Here is a 15,678-nt window from a genome sequence, read left to right as displayed (position 1 = left end):
TTTTTTCCCTTGTGATGAGAAATCTTAGGATCTAATCTCTTAACAACTTTCAAATATGCCATGCAACAGTGTTAACTACAGTCAACGTGTTATACAGGACATCCCCAGTACCTAGCTCTTCCATTCATAAGATAACTTGGAGATTGTCTCATATCACCCAGCAATCCTCACCCTTTTTAGTGCTGCACAGTACTCCATCACGTGGATGAACAATAATTTATTTAACCCGTGCACTATTGGTAGACACATGGGTTGTTCCAAATCCTCGCCAGTTCAAGCCATGCTGCAGTGAATAACCTCACACGTATGCCGTTCTGCACATGTGCAAGTATTTCTGTAGGAGAAATGTCTAGAGGCAGAGCCGGTAGGTCAAAGGGTATTTGCATTTGTAATTTTAACAGATAGTGGCCAACTGCCCTCTGGGGGGGGGGGTCAAGTGTCCCCAAAGCCTGGCCAATAGAGGGCTGTCAGACCTTAGAGATTTTTATGAATCGGATGGATGAGAAGTTGTATCTCATTTATTTTATTTGTGTTTCTTTCATTATGAAGGAGGTTGAGCATCTTTTTATGTGCTTTACAGCCCTTTGTATGCCCATTCTTGAAACATGTTCTATTCTGCCCACTGTTCTGTCAGACTGATCACACAAGGGCCACATTCTGGCACCCATCCCTGCTCCAGCATTTTCCTGGGCTCTTCTCATAGGGAGGAGGGGAGAATGGGGACAGGAGCCTGCATAGGGCAGAGCAGGAATAGAGACAAAGTCTTGGCCCCTGGGGAGGCTGCACCATCATCTCGTGAAGAAATGGAAGCCCCTGATCTACGTCAGATGCTCATTAGATGAGATAATGCACGTAAAGTGCTTCACACAAGGCAGGGCCCGTAGCAGATGCTCTGAAAAAGGCTGTTCGTTACTTTTATGTGTAGGACATGTGAACCTATCAGGATCTATGTACCTAAAACGAGCCTTTACCTGTTGTCCCCGTGTGCGTTCAGGCTGCCCTGGACTGGCTCTGAGGCCTGACGCTGCTCCAGGGGCTCCGGGGGCAGAGCAGAGCCCACGAGCTGCTGGGTTGGAACTGGTTTCAACCTCTGCTAGGTTTCTGGTTTGCGGAAAGCCCAGTTTTAAGAGCAGGGCTGGTCTGAGGCAGACTGTGGCTTAGGGGCTTTGTATCTTTACTGAGTTTTCCTCTCACTCCGTGCACGGCCCTGGACCCAGCCCTAGCCCTTCGGCTCCCTTCTCCCTTTCTCTTCCCCCACCTCTAAACTCCTAGGAGTCACCATCTTCCAAAGGAGCAGGTGATCTGGGCTGATGGGCAAAAGGAGTGCTGCAGGGCCTATGAGAAAGCCAGTATGGACTCAGGGCCCCCACATTCAGGGTGGTGGCCATAATGGGAGGTGGGGGAGGGGGATTTCCAGCCAGAGGTAAGAGCTAAGAGTGAAGGGCTGTGGCATTCAGGCGGTCTATATTCCCCAGCTAGGTCTGACCTAGCACTGAGCTTTTTGTCTCTGCAAAGATTCCTGTGTCTGAGCCCACTGCACAGGACCCCAAGGTTCTCAGGGCCTTCTTCCCAGCCTGAAAGGTGGCCAGCATGACAGAGAATGGCCACTGGCTGGCTTTGGGTCCCCAAAGGAGTCCAGAGTCCCTAGGTTGCTCCATCCACCTGTCCTCTGTGTTTTCTAGCTCTGCAGCAAGATCCTGGAGAAGACGGCCAACCCTCAGTGGAACCAGAGCCTCACGCTGCCTGCCATGGTGAGCCTCGCCCCCGTGGGCCCTCCCCATGAAGCGCCAGGCTCCCGCCTCCCCAGGAGCCTGCCCACATCCCAGGCTTCTGGTTCTTCCAAAGGCCGCCACACCAACACGTCTCTCTTCCCTCTATAGTTTCCTTCCATGTGTGAAAAAATGAGGATTCGTGTCCTAGACTGGTGAGTTCTGAGCCTCAGTGGCTGTCCTATGGGGTCACTGGGTTCTTCAGTTTCCTTCAGTTCAGTCTGGGCACAGCGGGAGAATGTGTTTCAGGGGAGGCAGTCTCTTTTGGGGGAGGAAGACGAGGAGAGGGTGTGTGCTGTTCTTGGGAGTGTTTCTAAACCGCAGCAGGATGACGTACTGGAGTAGGAAATTCTCCGACGTGGGAGACTGTCCTGTGCATTGTAGGATGTTTAACAGCAACCATGGCCTCGCCCTGCACCCCCACCCCCAATACCCAAAATGTCTCACAGTGCTGCTTGTATGCAGATAGGAGGGCAGCCAGGTGGGCCTGGGAGGGCTCCGGGCGCCTGAGATCCCTGAGGCTAGGAGGGGACAGGAAGGCATCCTGGAGGAGGTGGGGTTTTGATTAATCCAGAATGAGGGTATTGCAGTGAGAAGAGGATCATAAACAAAGATGAGGAGACTGGAAAAAGCAGTTTCTGGGGAGATAGGCTGTGATGGCCCCTGGGTTGACAGGATGGCATGGAAGGGTCTCCAGGCTGGGGCAGTGGGCAGGGTTGCCTGAGCAGGGGATAGCACTGTGAGCTTGCAATAGGCGAGGGCTGTAGCCACCCACACGGACATCTGAGAGAAGTCATAGTGTCTACCACGTGTTGAGTATCTACTGTGCACCAGGCCCTCTGCCCAGCAAGCACTTTACACTCACAATCTCACTTGACCCTCCACTCGACTCCTCCTTTACAGTTGAGGAAGTAAGTTTGCCAAGACTGAGTGACCTGCCTGAGGTGACAGCTGGGAGCAGCTGAGGCCAGGCTCAAACCCAAGCCTGCGTCCTGAAGCCGGATTCTTACTGCCCCCTGCTGTGTGGAAGTGGTCCCACTCACACCTGAGGGGCCCACAGGAGTCCACACGCTGCTCTCCAGGACCTTCCACAAGCCAGGTTTTCCAAAAAGAGAGCTGTCCTTTCTCTGCCCCCAAAAAGTCTTGGCCCTGCGGTTCCCACTGTGTTGTCCTTTGGTGTCATGCCCATGGCACCCCCAGCCAGGAGGCTAATGAGAGACTAGGGAAAACCCCCAGGCCACAGAGCCATTACAGTGCACGCCAGTTCCCCGGGCCTAAAGAAAACAGCTTGTGAGAATTAGAGGAGAGGAAGGGAGCCGCTGGCAGGGCCAGGAGGGAGGGGCCTCTCGGGCCCTGACCGCCGGTATGTTCCGTGGGGAAGCGGTTTGGGGGAGAGCGTGATCTCTTCATCGTAGCTCAGGGGGTGTGTGCGCATGTGTGTGCATTGTGTTGGCCGGGGGCGGCTGGCTGTGCGTGTGGATGCATGTGTGTGTGTACCTGGTGCAGTTGTCCCCTGTGTGAGGGATGGGCCTTGCCTGAGTCTGGGCGCGCTGCGTCAAAGGCTTCGGCCTACTGTACAATCCAAACACATTACGGAATCTGGTGGTTGCTTCTCTGGTTTGGGTTGAAGTGGCGTTTTTATTGTGAGTCTATTTTCAGACTTGCTGTATTTTCCAAAAGCAACCCCAAACCCCAAAACCCAACTTTTGGCCAGAAAGCATTCTGCTGTTACAAGCTCCTATCCAGAACAGTGCTTTCTTCCCAGAAAACTCAGATAAACTTGTGTTATTACCTGAATCCTGGAAATACGATCTAGTCCATATGGCCTTTTCTCTGTAACTTAATCTTCCATTCAATTCTTTAATTTCTTTTTCATTAAGAAACAAAACACCAGAACCCCCAGCCCCCCACCTCCATAAAAACAACACCTCTTCCTGTTCTTTTTCCCTCCTTACCAGATTCAGGTAAGCCCCAAGGTCAGAAATCTCATTCCTCCCCAAGGGCTGGTCTTTTCTAGGAGTTGGTCATAGAGGCAGTTTAAGAGTACCCTTAACTGTCACTTATCTGGTGTTGATAATCTCATTGTAAAATGTTTAAAGGAATTTTTACTTTCCAGTTCTTATTAACATCCTTCACCAGGAAAAGTGATAAACATCTGTGCTGCCAATTCACTCTTCCTAATGTAGCCCCTGCCCCATGGAAATATTTAAAACTGACGCTTAATCACCTCCCTGGGAAATACAAAGAGGAAGGAAGGGAGCAGCAGAGATCAGGTATCTCCTGGGTTTAGATTTAAAAGAGAAATAAAATCACCCTGCCCAGGTGCCTTTTACAGTGAGGCTTGGGTGTCTCATTGCCTGAAGCCTCCCTCCAGTGGCCAAAGCACAGGAAGCAGAAGAGGAAGCCTGCGGGCTCCAAAAAAAAAAAAAAAAAAAAAAAAGAGGGAAAATGTACGCGGGGAAACTTCCAGAAGGAGATCGGCCTTGCCCAGCCCAGCGTTTCTCAACCTCAGCAGGATGACATACTGGAGTAGGAAATTCTCCAACGTGGGAGATTGTCCTGTGCATTGTAGGATGTTTAACAGCAACCATGGCCTCTCCCTGCACCCCACCCCCAATACCCAAAATGTCTCCGGACATTGCCACGTGGCCCCTGAGGATCAAGATCCCTGCCTTGAGAGCCCCTGATTTAGCCTGACGAGCAAGCAGTAGATTGCTGCAATCAAAGTTCTGCTTTCCACGTCTGGCATTTCCTGCTCAAATCCCAGCTTTGCCATCTCGGCAAATTACTTCACCTTCTAAACGTCTGCTTCCTCGTGTGAAATTAGGGCTACTTATAATAGCTACCTGGAAGGGCTGAGGTGAAGCCATGAGCTAAGTCATGTAATGGTTTTAGTACAGTGCTTGGCTTTTAGTGCTCAATAAACGTCAGCTGTTACTATACATCATTATCAAAGGGAGCAGGTGTGGGGCCCAGAGGGATGGTCTGCACAGGACATTGCTGGCTAATGGGTGCACCAATCAGGTAGTCTCCTCGAGCTCCTACCCACAGTCCTCTAGGCTGTTTGAGAGGGGAGAAGCCTTCTTTCTGGGAAGCAGGACAGGCTCCCACACCATGCACGGGGCAGTGTGTGCCATGGCACACTGCAGCAGGAGTCAGAAGACCAGGGTTTCAGTTCTGGCTCTGCCGCTCTTCCCAGGCTGACCTTGGGCAAGGACCTTCCTAGTTCTAAGATTCAGTTTCCTCATCTGTGCAATGGAAGGGATAACAAAAGTACTTGTTTCTCAAGGCTGCTGAGCAAAGGAAGTTAAAAGTATTTTGTCACGTAGAACGTCAGCTACAAAAAGGAATCGTGCATTAGGATTGGGTAATTTAAGACCCTGGCCTTGGAGACAGGTTTTTCCTGGTCACTCGGTTTTCTCCATGGTCTGGATGTTTCTCGAGCTCTTGGAGCCTGGCTCTCCCTGGGTCTGGCGGCCTGGCTCCCTGAGCAGCCTCCCGCTCCCCAGCCTGTCTCCTGCCTCTCGCCTCCTCCCTCTCAACCTGCAGATGTCCCTGCAGGCATCCAGGCTGGCAGATGGGGTGCTGATGGTTGACAAGCTGGGTTAGTTCCCTCCTGAGGACTCTTGAGCAACACTTTCTTTCCAGGCTCTTCATCCCTAGGATTGCCTGGCCTCAGTATCACATCCAATACGAAGACTGGGGCCCCTAACGATGTCCATTTCCTTCTGGGGGGGCTGTGGTCTGCGAGCCCCTTCCCCTGGTCAGGCCCTCTCCATTTCCCTGCTGTAGGGACCGCCTTACCCACAATGACATCGTGGCCACCACCTACCTGAGTATGTCGAAAATCTCTGCCCCTGGAGGAGAAATAGAAGGTAAGTCCCCCCTCTGTTCTGCCTTCTAGGCCCCCATGTTCCCCCTTGTTCACCCCTGCCCATCTTACACCTCTAGTTGTCAGAGTTTGCTGAAAAGGGAAGATTATAAGGTCTTTGCTATCCATTTCCCAGGGAGAAAGGCTCTGACCAATGAGAGAGATGGGCTGGCAGGCATTTAGGATTCTCTGTACCTTGTATGGTGGCATGCACCACTGAATGGTATAGAGAGGACAGTTCACTCCTGCAGATAACACTGGTGGCTGCAGCCACGCCGTCTACTGGGTTCTGTGTTGGCCGACTGGGCTCTAGCAGTGTCTATTCTGAAGCAACTTTCATTGGTCTGTTAAAAAGTAGTCTATGATCGTTTAAAGAGACAATCTGAAAGAAGAATATACAATTTACCCATGAAATTACCCATGAGCCTACCCTCCCAGACAGGAACAAACTTGATATTCTTTATGTATGTATGTATGTATGTATGTACTCACATGTGCATGTATATATATGGATACACATACATGTATGTATATATACATATATACATCAAAAAACTTGTTTTAAAACAATTTTCAATTGTTTTGAAAATTGCTTTTTTGACCCTTGGCAATACAACAATACAACATAGATATTAAACATTCTTCTACAGTACAACTTTAATGAACATACGAATGTACCATCATCCACAGTAGCTGGCTAATGTTAAGTTATAATATTTTGTAATTTTTGCATGTTATAAATGACTATATTGAATATTTTTGTAGTTGAATCTTTATGCGATTCACGATTTTCTTTTTAAATGAATACGTAGACGTGGTATTGCTGTGACAAAGGATTTGAACATTTTAAAGCTTTTGGTGTATAAAAATTGCCTTTCCAAAAGACTGGATTAATTTATACTCTAATCACTCATATAAGCCTATTTTGCTATACCCTCTCCAATACAGGGTAAAATAATGATATTAAAAAAAACTTTGTTAATTTGATGGGTGAATTTCATTGATAGTTGATGAAGTTGACCAATGCAAATTTAAAAATATTTTAATAATTATATTTACAGATTATATACTTTATTCTATTATAAATTGTCTGCTCGTGTTCTTGTTCATATTTCTTATAGTGTGTTTGTCTTGTTTTCACTTTTTGGTAAGAGTTCTGTATGTTTATGGCTGTTAACTTTCCCTTGTCACATAGGCAGTAAATAATTTTTGTCAGTTTTATTTTACTACTTAATAGTTTTTGACATGTAGAAATTTAAAATTTTTATGTAGCCAAATCTGTTAATCTTTTTATTAGTGAATAAGGCAAGGATCTAACATTGCTTTTTAAAAAGTTGTTCTTTGGTGACACCAACATTATATATTGAATAATCTTTTCCTGTATTTTGAATTGCCACCTTTATCCCCTACTAAATTACTAAATGTGTTGTTGGGCTTGTTTCTTGATTTTCTATTATCTTTAATTGGTATGTCTTATTATTTCTTAGCTTTTGGTATCTGGGTTATGTTGGCTCTGTAAAATTAATTGGAAAGATTTAAAGTATTTTCTAACATCTGGAACAGTTTATATAACATAAGAATAGTCTTTTGAGGGTTTGAAAGAATTCACCCATAAAACCATATGGGCTGGGTGCCCTTTTTAAGTGGGTATAGTACTAACTCTTTAAAAACTTTCTAATTTCTCCTGTGATCATTGTTATTTTCAGTTTGTTACTTTTACTGTAATAAGTTTTGATAAATTATATTTTCCTAGAAAAGCATTTATTACATTGAGGTCTTCTAATTTATTTACAGAGTGTTGGGCAAGTCAGTAATTTAAACAATTCTCTCTACCTGTGATATCTCCCCCTTTCTTATTTCAAATGATATGTGTTTGAGTTTTCTTTCTTTCTTTTTTTTTTGTGATTAGCTTTGTTAGAAGTTTTTTTCTTTGACTTTATTGGATGTTTCAAACAATCTGCTTTTGGATTTATCAATTCTAATATTTTTTCCTAATTTTTTATTTTCTCATCTTTTTACTTTTTCTTTAATTCTGTTTAGACTTATTTTGTTTCCTATTTTTAGCTTTCTACTTAACTTTTTGTGTTTATTTTCAGTATTTCTTATTTAAGTAATGAAAGTATGGTTTCTGTCCCATATATCATGTTTTTGGCTTTCAGCAAACCCTAATGTTATATTTAACTCTATTTTTTTACATTGAAATATTTAATCTACACATTTATTTTGGTGTATTTTCAGAGAACAGTCTGATTTGATTCCTTTGTAGGTAGTCTATTTTTTCTAAATAGATGCTGTTTGTAGGAATGTATCTTTTTTCTTATAGTTTATAAAAAATTACTTCAATCTATCTAGGTGCAGGACTCTTCATTGAATTTTGTCTGAGACATGGTGAATTCTTAAATCTGAGCTGAGGAATAATTTCTTTTATTCTAACATTACAGCATGGACAGCTGAAGGCAGGGTGGAGTAGGGGTAAGAGCTGGAGTTCTGGAGTCCTGGAACCAGTCAGCTTGGGTTCCAGTTCTGCTGCTTTGTAGTTGAATTTCTCCAGTTTCCTCTTACAGTCCCAGCCTCATAGGTTGTTATAAGGATCCAGTGAGATTACATAATAAGCCCTAAAATAATGTTTGCTGTTTAGTATCATTATTATTAGCTTTCTGCATCACTAATCTTATTTTTTTTCCTTGTATTCTGCTTTTTCCTGTTTCCCATGTGGTTTAAAATTGGCTGTTGCATTTTTAGTTTCTTGTCATGCCCTCTTTTCCTTCAATCATTCTTTTTAATAGTTCCCTTTCGATCTTTATTCTCTCCCTGAAGTTCTGTTTTGTACCACAAAAGCTATGTCTTCTTGCACTCTAGTGAAGATTCAAAATCATTTCCTGAGAATTTCAGGTGAATGCTCACTTGAATCTTACAGATGCCATTTCCCTATTCTGGTTGACAATGTTATTCATTCTTCCTCCTTTACTCACCCTATAACCCTATAAGATCTGTTCACTGTTGGTGTCTTTCTACAGAGAGGTGTGTGGGTCTCTGTCCATCCATCTTGTCAGATTTTTACCTGGAAGACAGGTCGATGTGCCCAGTTTCTGGAAGACTCCACCTAGTGCTATTGAAGTTGACCAATCCTGTCTCTTACGTTCTCTGAAACATTAAAACAAAACAAAATGAAACAAAGCTTTTAATGATAGAGAATTCAAACAACGTAAAAGTAAAGAACTGTACAGTGAACTCCCAGGTGCCTTTGCTCAGTGTTAGCATTTAGCTGTTCTTTGCCCTCTGATTTCATTTTTGATGTTTGTAATTAGTGGAATACCCAAAAACTGCCTCCGGAAGGCACTGATCTCTGGGTTCTTTCTGTCTCAGTCCCCACCCCCACCCCCTCATTGTGGGAACTGCTGTCCCAGGATGTGGACTCCCTGTTCAGATAATTTCTGAGACTCGCTGTCTTGGATGTTAAGGTAGAAATATTTGAAGTGGGGGGCAGTGCATCTTGAGGGTGGGGTCGGAGAGAGGGTGTTCTGCCTCCTCACAGATCGGATGTCCTGGTATGGAAGGAATCTCTTCTTGACTTTAATCTAGTTTTCTGCCTGGTGCTATCCCTGTCTCCAAATCCAGGAACAGACCCTGGTAGAGGCACAAATTGAAATTTTGACTGTTTTCTGACAGCGCTGTTTCATGAGGCTACAGCTGTGTCTGCCATCAGCTGCCTAAAGGAGAATTTAGATCCTTGTTCCACCATCAGTCTTCCTGCTGGTGGTGATGATGGCCTTGGTCTTTTTCAGGGTTATCATGAATATTTTAATGGCAACGTTAGAAAGACGTTTATTTGGCCACTAGATGGCGCCCAGACCATGGGCAACGCCGTGTGGTTCAGGGAGGCATTCAAAAGCCAGACCACCGTCTCCTACAGATTGTTTTGGAAATAGACGAGAATATTCCTACCACCAGCTAACCAGTTTAAAATGTTCTGTTAAATAGCTTGCTCTCTGTAAATAAAAGAGTTACTGCTCAAATGAGCCATTCATGATTGCTCTGATGTCCCTTCCCTCAGAGATGTGTCCCTTTCCTGTGCCCTGAAGGTTTGCACTTGCCTTCTCCCTGCCAAGCTTCTCCCACTCGTCCTGAGGCCACCTCAGAACCTGTCATTGCACTTTTCCTTTTAGCTCTTTGTATTTTTCTTCACGTTGGGGGCTTCTAGCACGACAATGCTTTATTTCCTCACTGCTCTCAAAACCCGAACTAAACTGAACTATAAAAATAGGTTTTTTCTCTATATTCCCTGCCTCATGGTTTACCAGATTATTTGGTCCAACCCAGAGTTTTCGTTTTCATGTTTTCATTTTTATTTCCAGTGAGGATAAAACCTAACACTAGCCTCTTAAGCACTTCTGCCCACAAGTTTGCCTGGGCACACTTAAGTATTCCTTGGATTCTGTGCTCCAAAGCATTTACTAAAAATTTTGTTCTCTAAAAAGGACTGCTTACCTGAGATGCTGCAGTTCTTCTGGAAAGTAACGGCTCATGAGACCTGTGAAACCTACACAGACTCTTTTATAATTTTATACATATGAAAATCATGCTACATAAATAGCACTTGTGTCCTTCATTTTATTCCACAGCAAAGAAATCTGAAGTTAGTTTCTTTTTGTCTTTCGAACATAGATTATGGTTGATTTCCCAGCAGTTCTTGTTTTTTCTTCCTGCTTGGTGCCGGCTGGTGTCAGACAGCCAAACCGTGGGCGTGGGAAGTGTGCCTAGAGGCAGAGGGAGCCGGCAGGGATGGCTGTGGTCACGGCCCGCAGCCTCTCCAGGAGGAAACACCGGTGTCCCCAGGACTGTCTGCGGAGCTGGGATGGGGCTGTAAAGTGTGGTGCACTGGGCTGGGAGGGTCTGCTCACGCTCGCCCTGGGCTTCCCGCAGGTGAGAGAGTTGGGCGTGGCTGCTCAGGCCCAAAACTGGGAGTATTTATCCGTGTTTTGGGGCTTCCACAGCTCCAGTTCCTTGGTCTTAAGGGAAAACACACCAAAACACTTGTGTTTTGGCGGAAGTGTGATAGGGACTAAATAGAGGCGTTGTGTTGGACAATTTCACTGTCACTCTGCCCTTGACTTTATGAGCTGTTTGCAGACATAGGGGAGAGAACCTGGGATGACCCTCAACACCTGGAGACCTGGGACCTTGCCCCAAATTAGGAATCCTTGGCCTAAGTTGTCAGTAGGACCACGTCTTAACACAGCACTGTACTTGGTTAGGTCTGTTGAACAAACAAACGAATGAATGAATGAATACAGGAAGAATGAATGAAAGGTGCCTCTGGGAAACAGGCTACTTTGTGGCCACCCTCTTGGTCCTCCCAGCCACCAGAGGCAGGTGTTGGTCAGATGGCTGGTGGGATTAGGTGACAGCGGTATTTGCAGCCAGGATTCAGAGTTGGTCCCTGGGTGGGAAGGCACGTTTGCCTCTGCAACAAGCACGTGGGGGTCAGAACTACCATCTCAGCCTCATTACCTTGAGATAACTGGCTGGGCCTGTTTGTAATCATTTGGAAGGAACTTAAAAATGGAATCTGTCTGCTTCCGGTGGGCCCTGCCCACTACTCTCCTCTGAGCTGCAGCTGGGCTGGTGCCAGTCCTCTCTCTGTTGCTGAAAGCTCCCCTACAACCAGAAGCCCGGCTTTCCCACTGAGGAGAACCTATGTCTGTGGAAATGGCCATGACTTATAGTTTCTGCACCCCTGACTTCTGCCAGCTGGTGTTCCCAGCTGAGGCCAGGCTGTGGAGCTGGGTCCTAGGATGTCAGGCCCCCTGCCATGGGGCCTCGCTCTTAACCGCCTTCTGTATTTGATGGGTCAGCCCTGTCCTTGTGTTCGGACTTCCACGTTCCCCTCTTCTCTCTTCTTCATTCTCTCTCTCTCTCTGTGTCTTTGCTCATTCTTTCTTCAAATGCTTTGCTCAACTCTTAGCTCTTCACTACAATCATGTAGCTACGGGGAAATGGTCATAGGCATTATTGTTTTGAAGGAGACCAATAGGTAACAGTGACCAAAGAATGAAAATAATCAGGGATTTCACCCACCCCATCCCCAGGCTTGGTCATGACCCCAGACTTGGTTACACTTAGCTGGTTGGAGAAGGAGACAGGGAAGGTCAGAGTGTGGGAAGGGGCAGAAATCAGAGAGGATCATGGAAGGAGACTGAGAGGTGCTCACTCTGTTTGTGGCATCTTGTACCTGCCTAGGAGTGAAGGATGGATTTCAGGAGCCAGGAAGTGTGCCAGAATACCACCGTCCTTGCTCCTCTTATTTCTAACAGCATTTAGGGACACACCTAAGTGTGTAGAACCTTCAGCTAATGGACCGTGTCTGGCACTGTTTCACTTGAGGCAGGCGTCAGAAGCTAGATTCCAGTTCCCGCTGTTGTGAAAATGCAACACAGGGCCCTCAGTGGCAATACTAGAAATAGCCACTAGGTGGAGATATTGTGCCGTGTAATGTCCCCTCTCAGGGAGCTGGGACCCAAGTGTCAACCTGCCTGTTGGGTGGAGCACTGGGTGTGCCTGGCTGCCTAGTTCTGGCCCTTCTGTGCTTCCTCCACCCTTTCTTTGTGTCTGTACTTTGTTTCCCTCACTTTTCTGGCTATAATATGGAAAAGCACATTTTCTTCTCTGTGTTATTTCTTGAACGTATTGAGTCAAGTTTCGGGTCAGGTTTTCAATTGGCAAACAGAACCCGCAGATGTGCAGGCAGATCCCAATGGGGAGGGACCTGAGGGCTCAGCATGGCACTGGGGGCTGTGTTTGGCTGGGGGCCGGGGATACTTTGGGATCCATTCACAGCTGGGCTGGGGGTAGGGCCTCAGGTCACATCTGTTTCCCACAAGGGGGAGCTGTCTTTCCATCTCTCTCTGCGCCAGCTCTCCATCCACATGCCGTTTCACGTAACAGGTCCACCTCTCAGCCATGACCATCCTAACCCCTTTTCCATTTCTTTACGCTTCAGAGGAGCCTGCAGGTGTGGTCAAGCCTCCTCCAGCCACGGACAGTATGTGCTTTCACCTTGCGTATGAGGAGGGGGTGGGCCTGGGGTTTTGCTGGAGGGGAGAGGGTGCTGGTTGCCTGGAATTTTTGATTTGCCTGAGGTGGGTCTGAGATTCCTCGCCACGGGTCCCCTAGCTTACCTTTGGCCGTTACCTCTGAACTGCAGTTGAGTATGTAAATTGCTTGGAATTTAAAGGCAATTTTCTCCCACCCACCGAACCCCTTCCTGAATCTGCTGGGCCCCAGCTGATGATCAATGAGTCCACGCAAAGCAAAGAGGGGGTGGGGCCGGCGTGGGTGTCCTCCGTGGGGCAAGGGGCATTTTGGGGAGCAGAAGGAGGCCAGGGGGAGCTGAAAACTCTTGAAGTTGAAATCTGCAAGGTAAATCATAATTGAGATGACTGCTACAAAGAATTAGTAATGCTCATGTTAGTTCCCTCGGCCTGGGCCTCCCACCTCTGTCCTAAATGCCAGAGTCCCAGCTGTGCTGGGGACAGGAGGGAGAGTGAAGATGCGTACAGAGCCGCCCCTGGCTCTGGGGGAGGCATGTTCCTCCTGCCTTCTTATTTCTCAAGCTCCGTCCCCCCACCCCACCCGGGGTGTTGCCACTAGGTGGGACTCAGGGCTCTCTGCTCGTGTCCTCAGGTCTGCCTCCAGCACTTCATTGCTGAGGCCATTTATTTTGTGTTCACCTGCTGAGGCCATTTATTTTGTGTTCACTCTGCTTGTATGGATTGGATCCTACGACATGGTTCCTGTTCTCCCTGGGCCCACTTCCCACCTTTGGTGTTCTGGCTTTTCAGGGTTTTCAGAGTATGGCCAGTGAAATCCCATCCTGGGAAACTTGGCTGTCAGCTGGAAAATCATGACATTAACCAAAGAGCCTCTCCCTTCCCCCAAGAGGGAAATGCTGTGGAGAAGAGAGGTCGCTCATCGTTAGTGTAATTCCCCTTGTAACTCTCCTCCAACTTTCTCCACTGAAAGATGCTTTTCTGCACAATGTGAAGAGGGGGAGGGGATCCCAGCATGAGTCAGGGCTTTTAGGTGGTCTGTCTCAGGGGCGGTGGGCCATGTACCCAAGGGGCCACCTTGTGGGGGGACATCTGGCTGGGCCCCCTCCCTGGTGCCCTGGGAGATGGCTTCTCTGGTCACCAGGCTCTGGGACCACCTTTGTGCCCCCCTACACTCATGTGTGGGATGGAGACAGGATGCAGAATGGGGTACTGCCTGAAAAGGGTGGGGCAGGGGAGGGCCCTGGCCCCAGCTTTACCTGCCGGTTTAGTGCATGGGCTTTGAGGTCAGATCATTTGGGGTCATGCCATGTTGGAGCCATTCGTTTCTTTGCATCCCTGAGCCTCAGTTTCCTCATCTGTAAAATGAGGAAATCGTAAATGAGATCCTAAATATAGTAAAAATCTCCATGTCTCAGCATTGCGGTGAGGATTAAAGGGACATACGGGAGACAATGTGACTAGTCTTCATACATGTGCGGGGCGTGTGCATGTGTAAGGGCTGGGATGGACTCCGGCCTGGAGGAGGCTGGACTGACCACTGGAAAGCCCCTCTGACCTGCCTGTCTCTCAGTGGACGACCACCTGGGCTTCCTGCCCACCTTTGGGCCCTGCTACGTCAACCTGTACGGCAGTCCCAGGGAGTTCACTGGCTTCCCGGACCCCTATGCGGAGCTCAACACAGGCAAGGTGAGCCTGCTGGCCCTGCTCCACCCCACCCCCGCTCCACACGTCCTCAGAGAGCCCTCCTTCTGCCTGGTTTCCTCCTGGCCGTTTCCCCCCCTCCCACACCCTTCCCTTTTGCCTCTCCTTTAGGGCTAATCCCCCATTTTCCTGGACCCTGAGGGCCCAGCCCCCTCACCTCATCTGTCTCAGGTTTTATATCTCCTCTGGCTGGGTTAGAGCCTGGTATTGACCATCTGGGTGGTTTGGTCTGTCACTTGAATTCTCTGGGCACCATTTCCTCATCTGCAGAGTGATGGGGGTGGCTCAGAGACCTCCTTGGTGCCTGGGAGATGAGCGACTTCAGAGACAGATCAGGCCCCTTTCCTTCTCCCCTCCTTTCCCCCTGCTCCTGGTGATCCAACCTTCCCTCTCAGGGGGAAGGAGTGGCCTACCGAGGCCGGGTTCTGCTCTCCCTGGAGACCAAGCTGGTGGAGCACAGTGAGCAGAAGGTGGAGGATCTCCCCGCAGATGACATTCTCCGGGTAGAGGTGAGAGGCGTGGCTCTCGAAGTGGTGAGGAGGGTGGTGAAGGGGGGTTGGCCTCTAGGTGTCATGGTGGACAAGGGCTCAGCTCTATCCACACTCATGTGCCTTCACCCCTCTGGGCTTCAGTGACTCAGCTGGGAAGTGGGAGTGACCCCACACCTATTTTGCCTCCCTGAGGAATGTTCAGAGGCTCATAAAGATAAATGAAAATATTTTAAAAGCCTAGAGCTCGATACAAACTGAGAGGTTATTTCATAGCAATAATGTAAGAGTAGCGAACACTTGTTAAACACTCATCATGCGTCAGATTCTGTGCTAGTGACATCCTGCTGTCATCGAGTCCTCCCAGCACCCATGAGGTGGCTGCTGTTAGCATTTCTCCATTTTATAGATGAAGAAACTGAGGCTCCAATGTATCAGAACAACAAGTGGGGGAGCTGGGCCTTGTACCCAAGAGGCAGCTGTATGGAGTCCACATGGTGATTTAAGTTTTCAGGCTCTGTAGTCAGACAGCGCTGGTTTTAGTCCTGGCTTGACCAGTACCAGCTGTTCTGTTTCCTTATCTGTAAAGGAAGGGTAATAATTATACTTACCCCATAAGATTGTTGTGAGGGTTCAGTTAATTCTTACCCATACGCAGTAAGCACTCAGTCAGTGTTAGTTAGCTATTGCTGTTTATATTATTCAAAAACCCAGCTATGTTAATCCCTCTTTGCTCTGCCTTCCATGAAGGGGATCGTAAAGTCATCCTGCTTCTTGTGACTGAGTGCCTCCCATGT

At 47.6% G+C, this 15,678-nt stretch overlaps 1 protein-coding gene across 18 annotated transcripts in view; it reads left to right on the top strand.

Annotated features, from left to right (window-relative positions):
- The window catches only part of DYSF (dysferlin), a gene marked incomplete at its 5' end in the record, with an annotated part of 204,335 nt that overhangs the window by 66,277 nt on the left and 122,380 nt on the right, over nucleotides 1-15,678 (top strand). For 10 of the 18 annotated variants that reach the window (XM_081069417.1, XM_081069428.1, XM_081069426.1 and 7 more), the window contains 6 exons: nucleotides 1,683-1,751; nucleotides 1,881-1,924; nucleotides 5,562-5,644; nucleotides 12,641-12,682; nucleotides 14,263-14,378; nucleotides 14,789-14,902. In XM_081069417.1, the coding sequence (XP_080925543.1) occupies nucleotides 1,683-1,751; nucleotides 1,881-1,924; nucleotides 5,562-5,644; nucleotides 12,641-12,682; nucleotides 14,263-14,378; nucleotides 14,789-14,902 (468 nt within the window). The remainder of the gene's footprint in view (nucleotides 1-1,682; nucleotides 1,752-1,880; nucleotides 1,925-5,561; nucleotides 5,645-12,640; nucleotides 12,683-14,262; nucleotides 14,379-14,788; nucleotides 14,903-15,678) is intronic. The other 8 variants (XM_081069419.1, XM_081069415.1, XM_081069413.1 and 5 more) reach the window with 1 other exon arrangement.

This window comes from Rhinolophus hipposideros, assembly GCF_964194185.1.
Source record: "Rhinolophus hipposideros genome assembly, chromosome: 12".
In the NCBI taxonomy this organism is placed as follows: Eukaryota; Metazoa; Chordata; class Mammalia; order Chiroptera; family Rhinolophidae; genus Rhinolophus; species Rhinolophus hipposideros.
The sequence above is the reverse complement of the archived record's forward strand: the minus strand, read 5'-3'. Positions and strand labels throughout refer to the sequence as shown.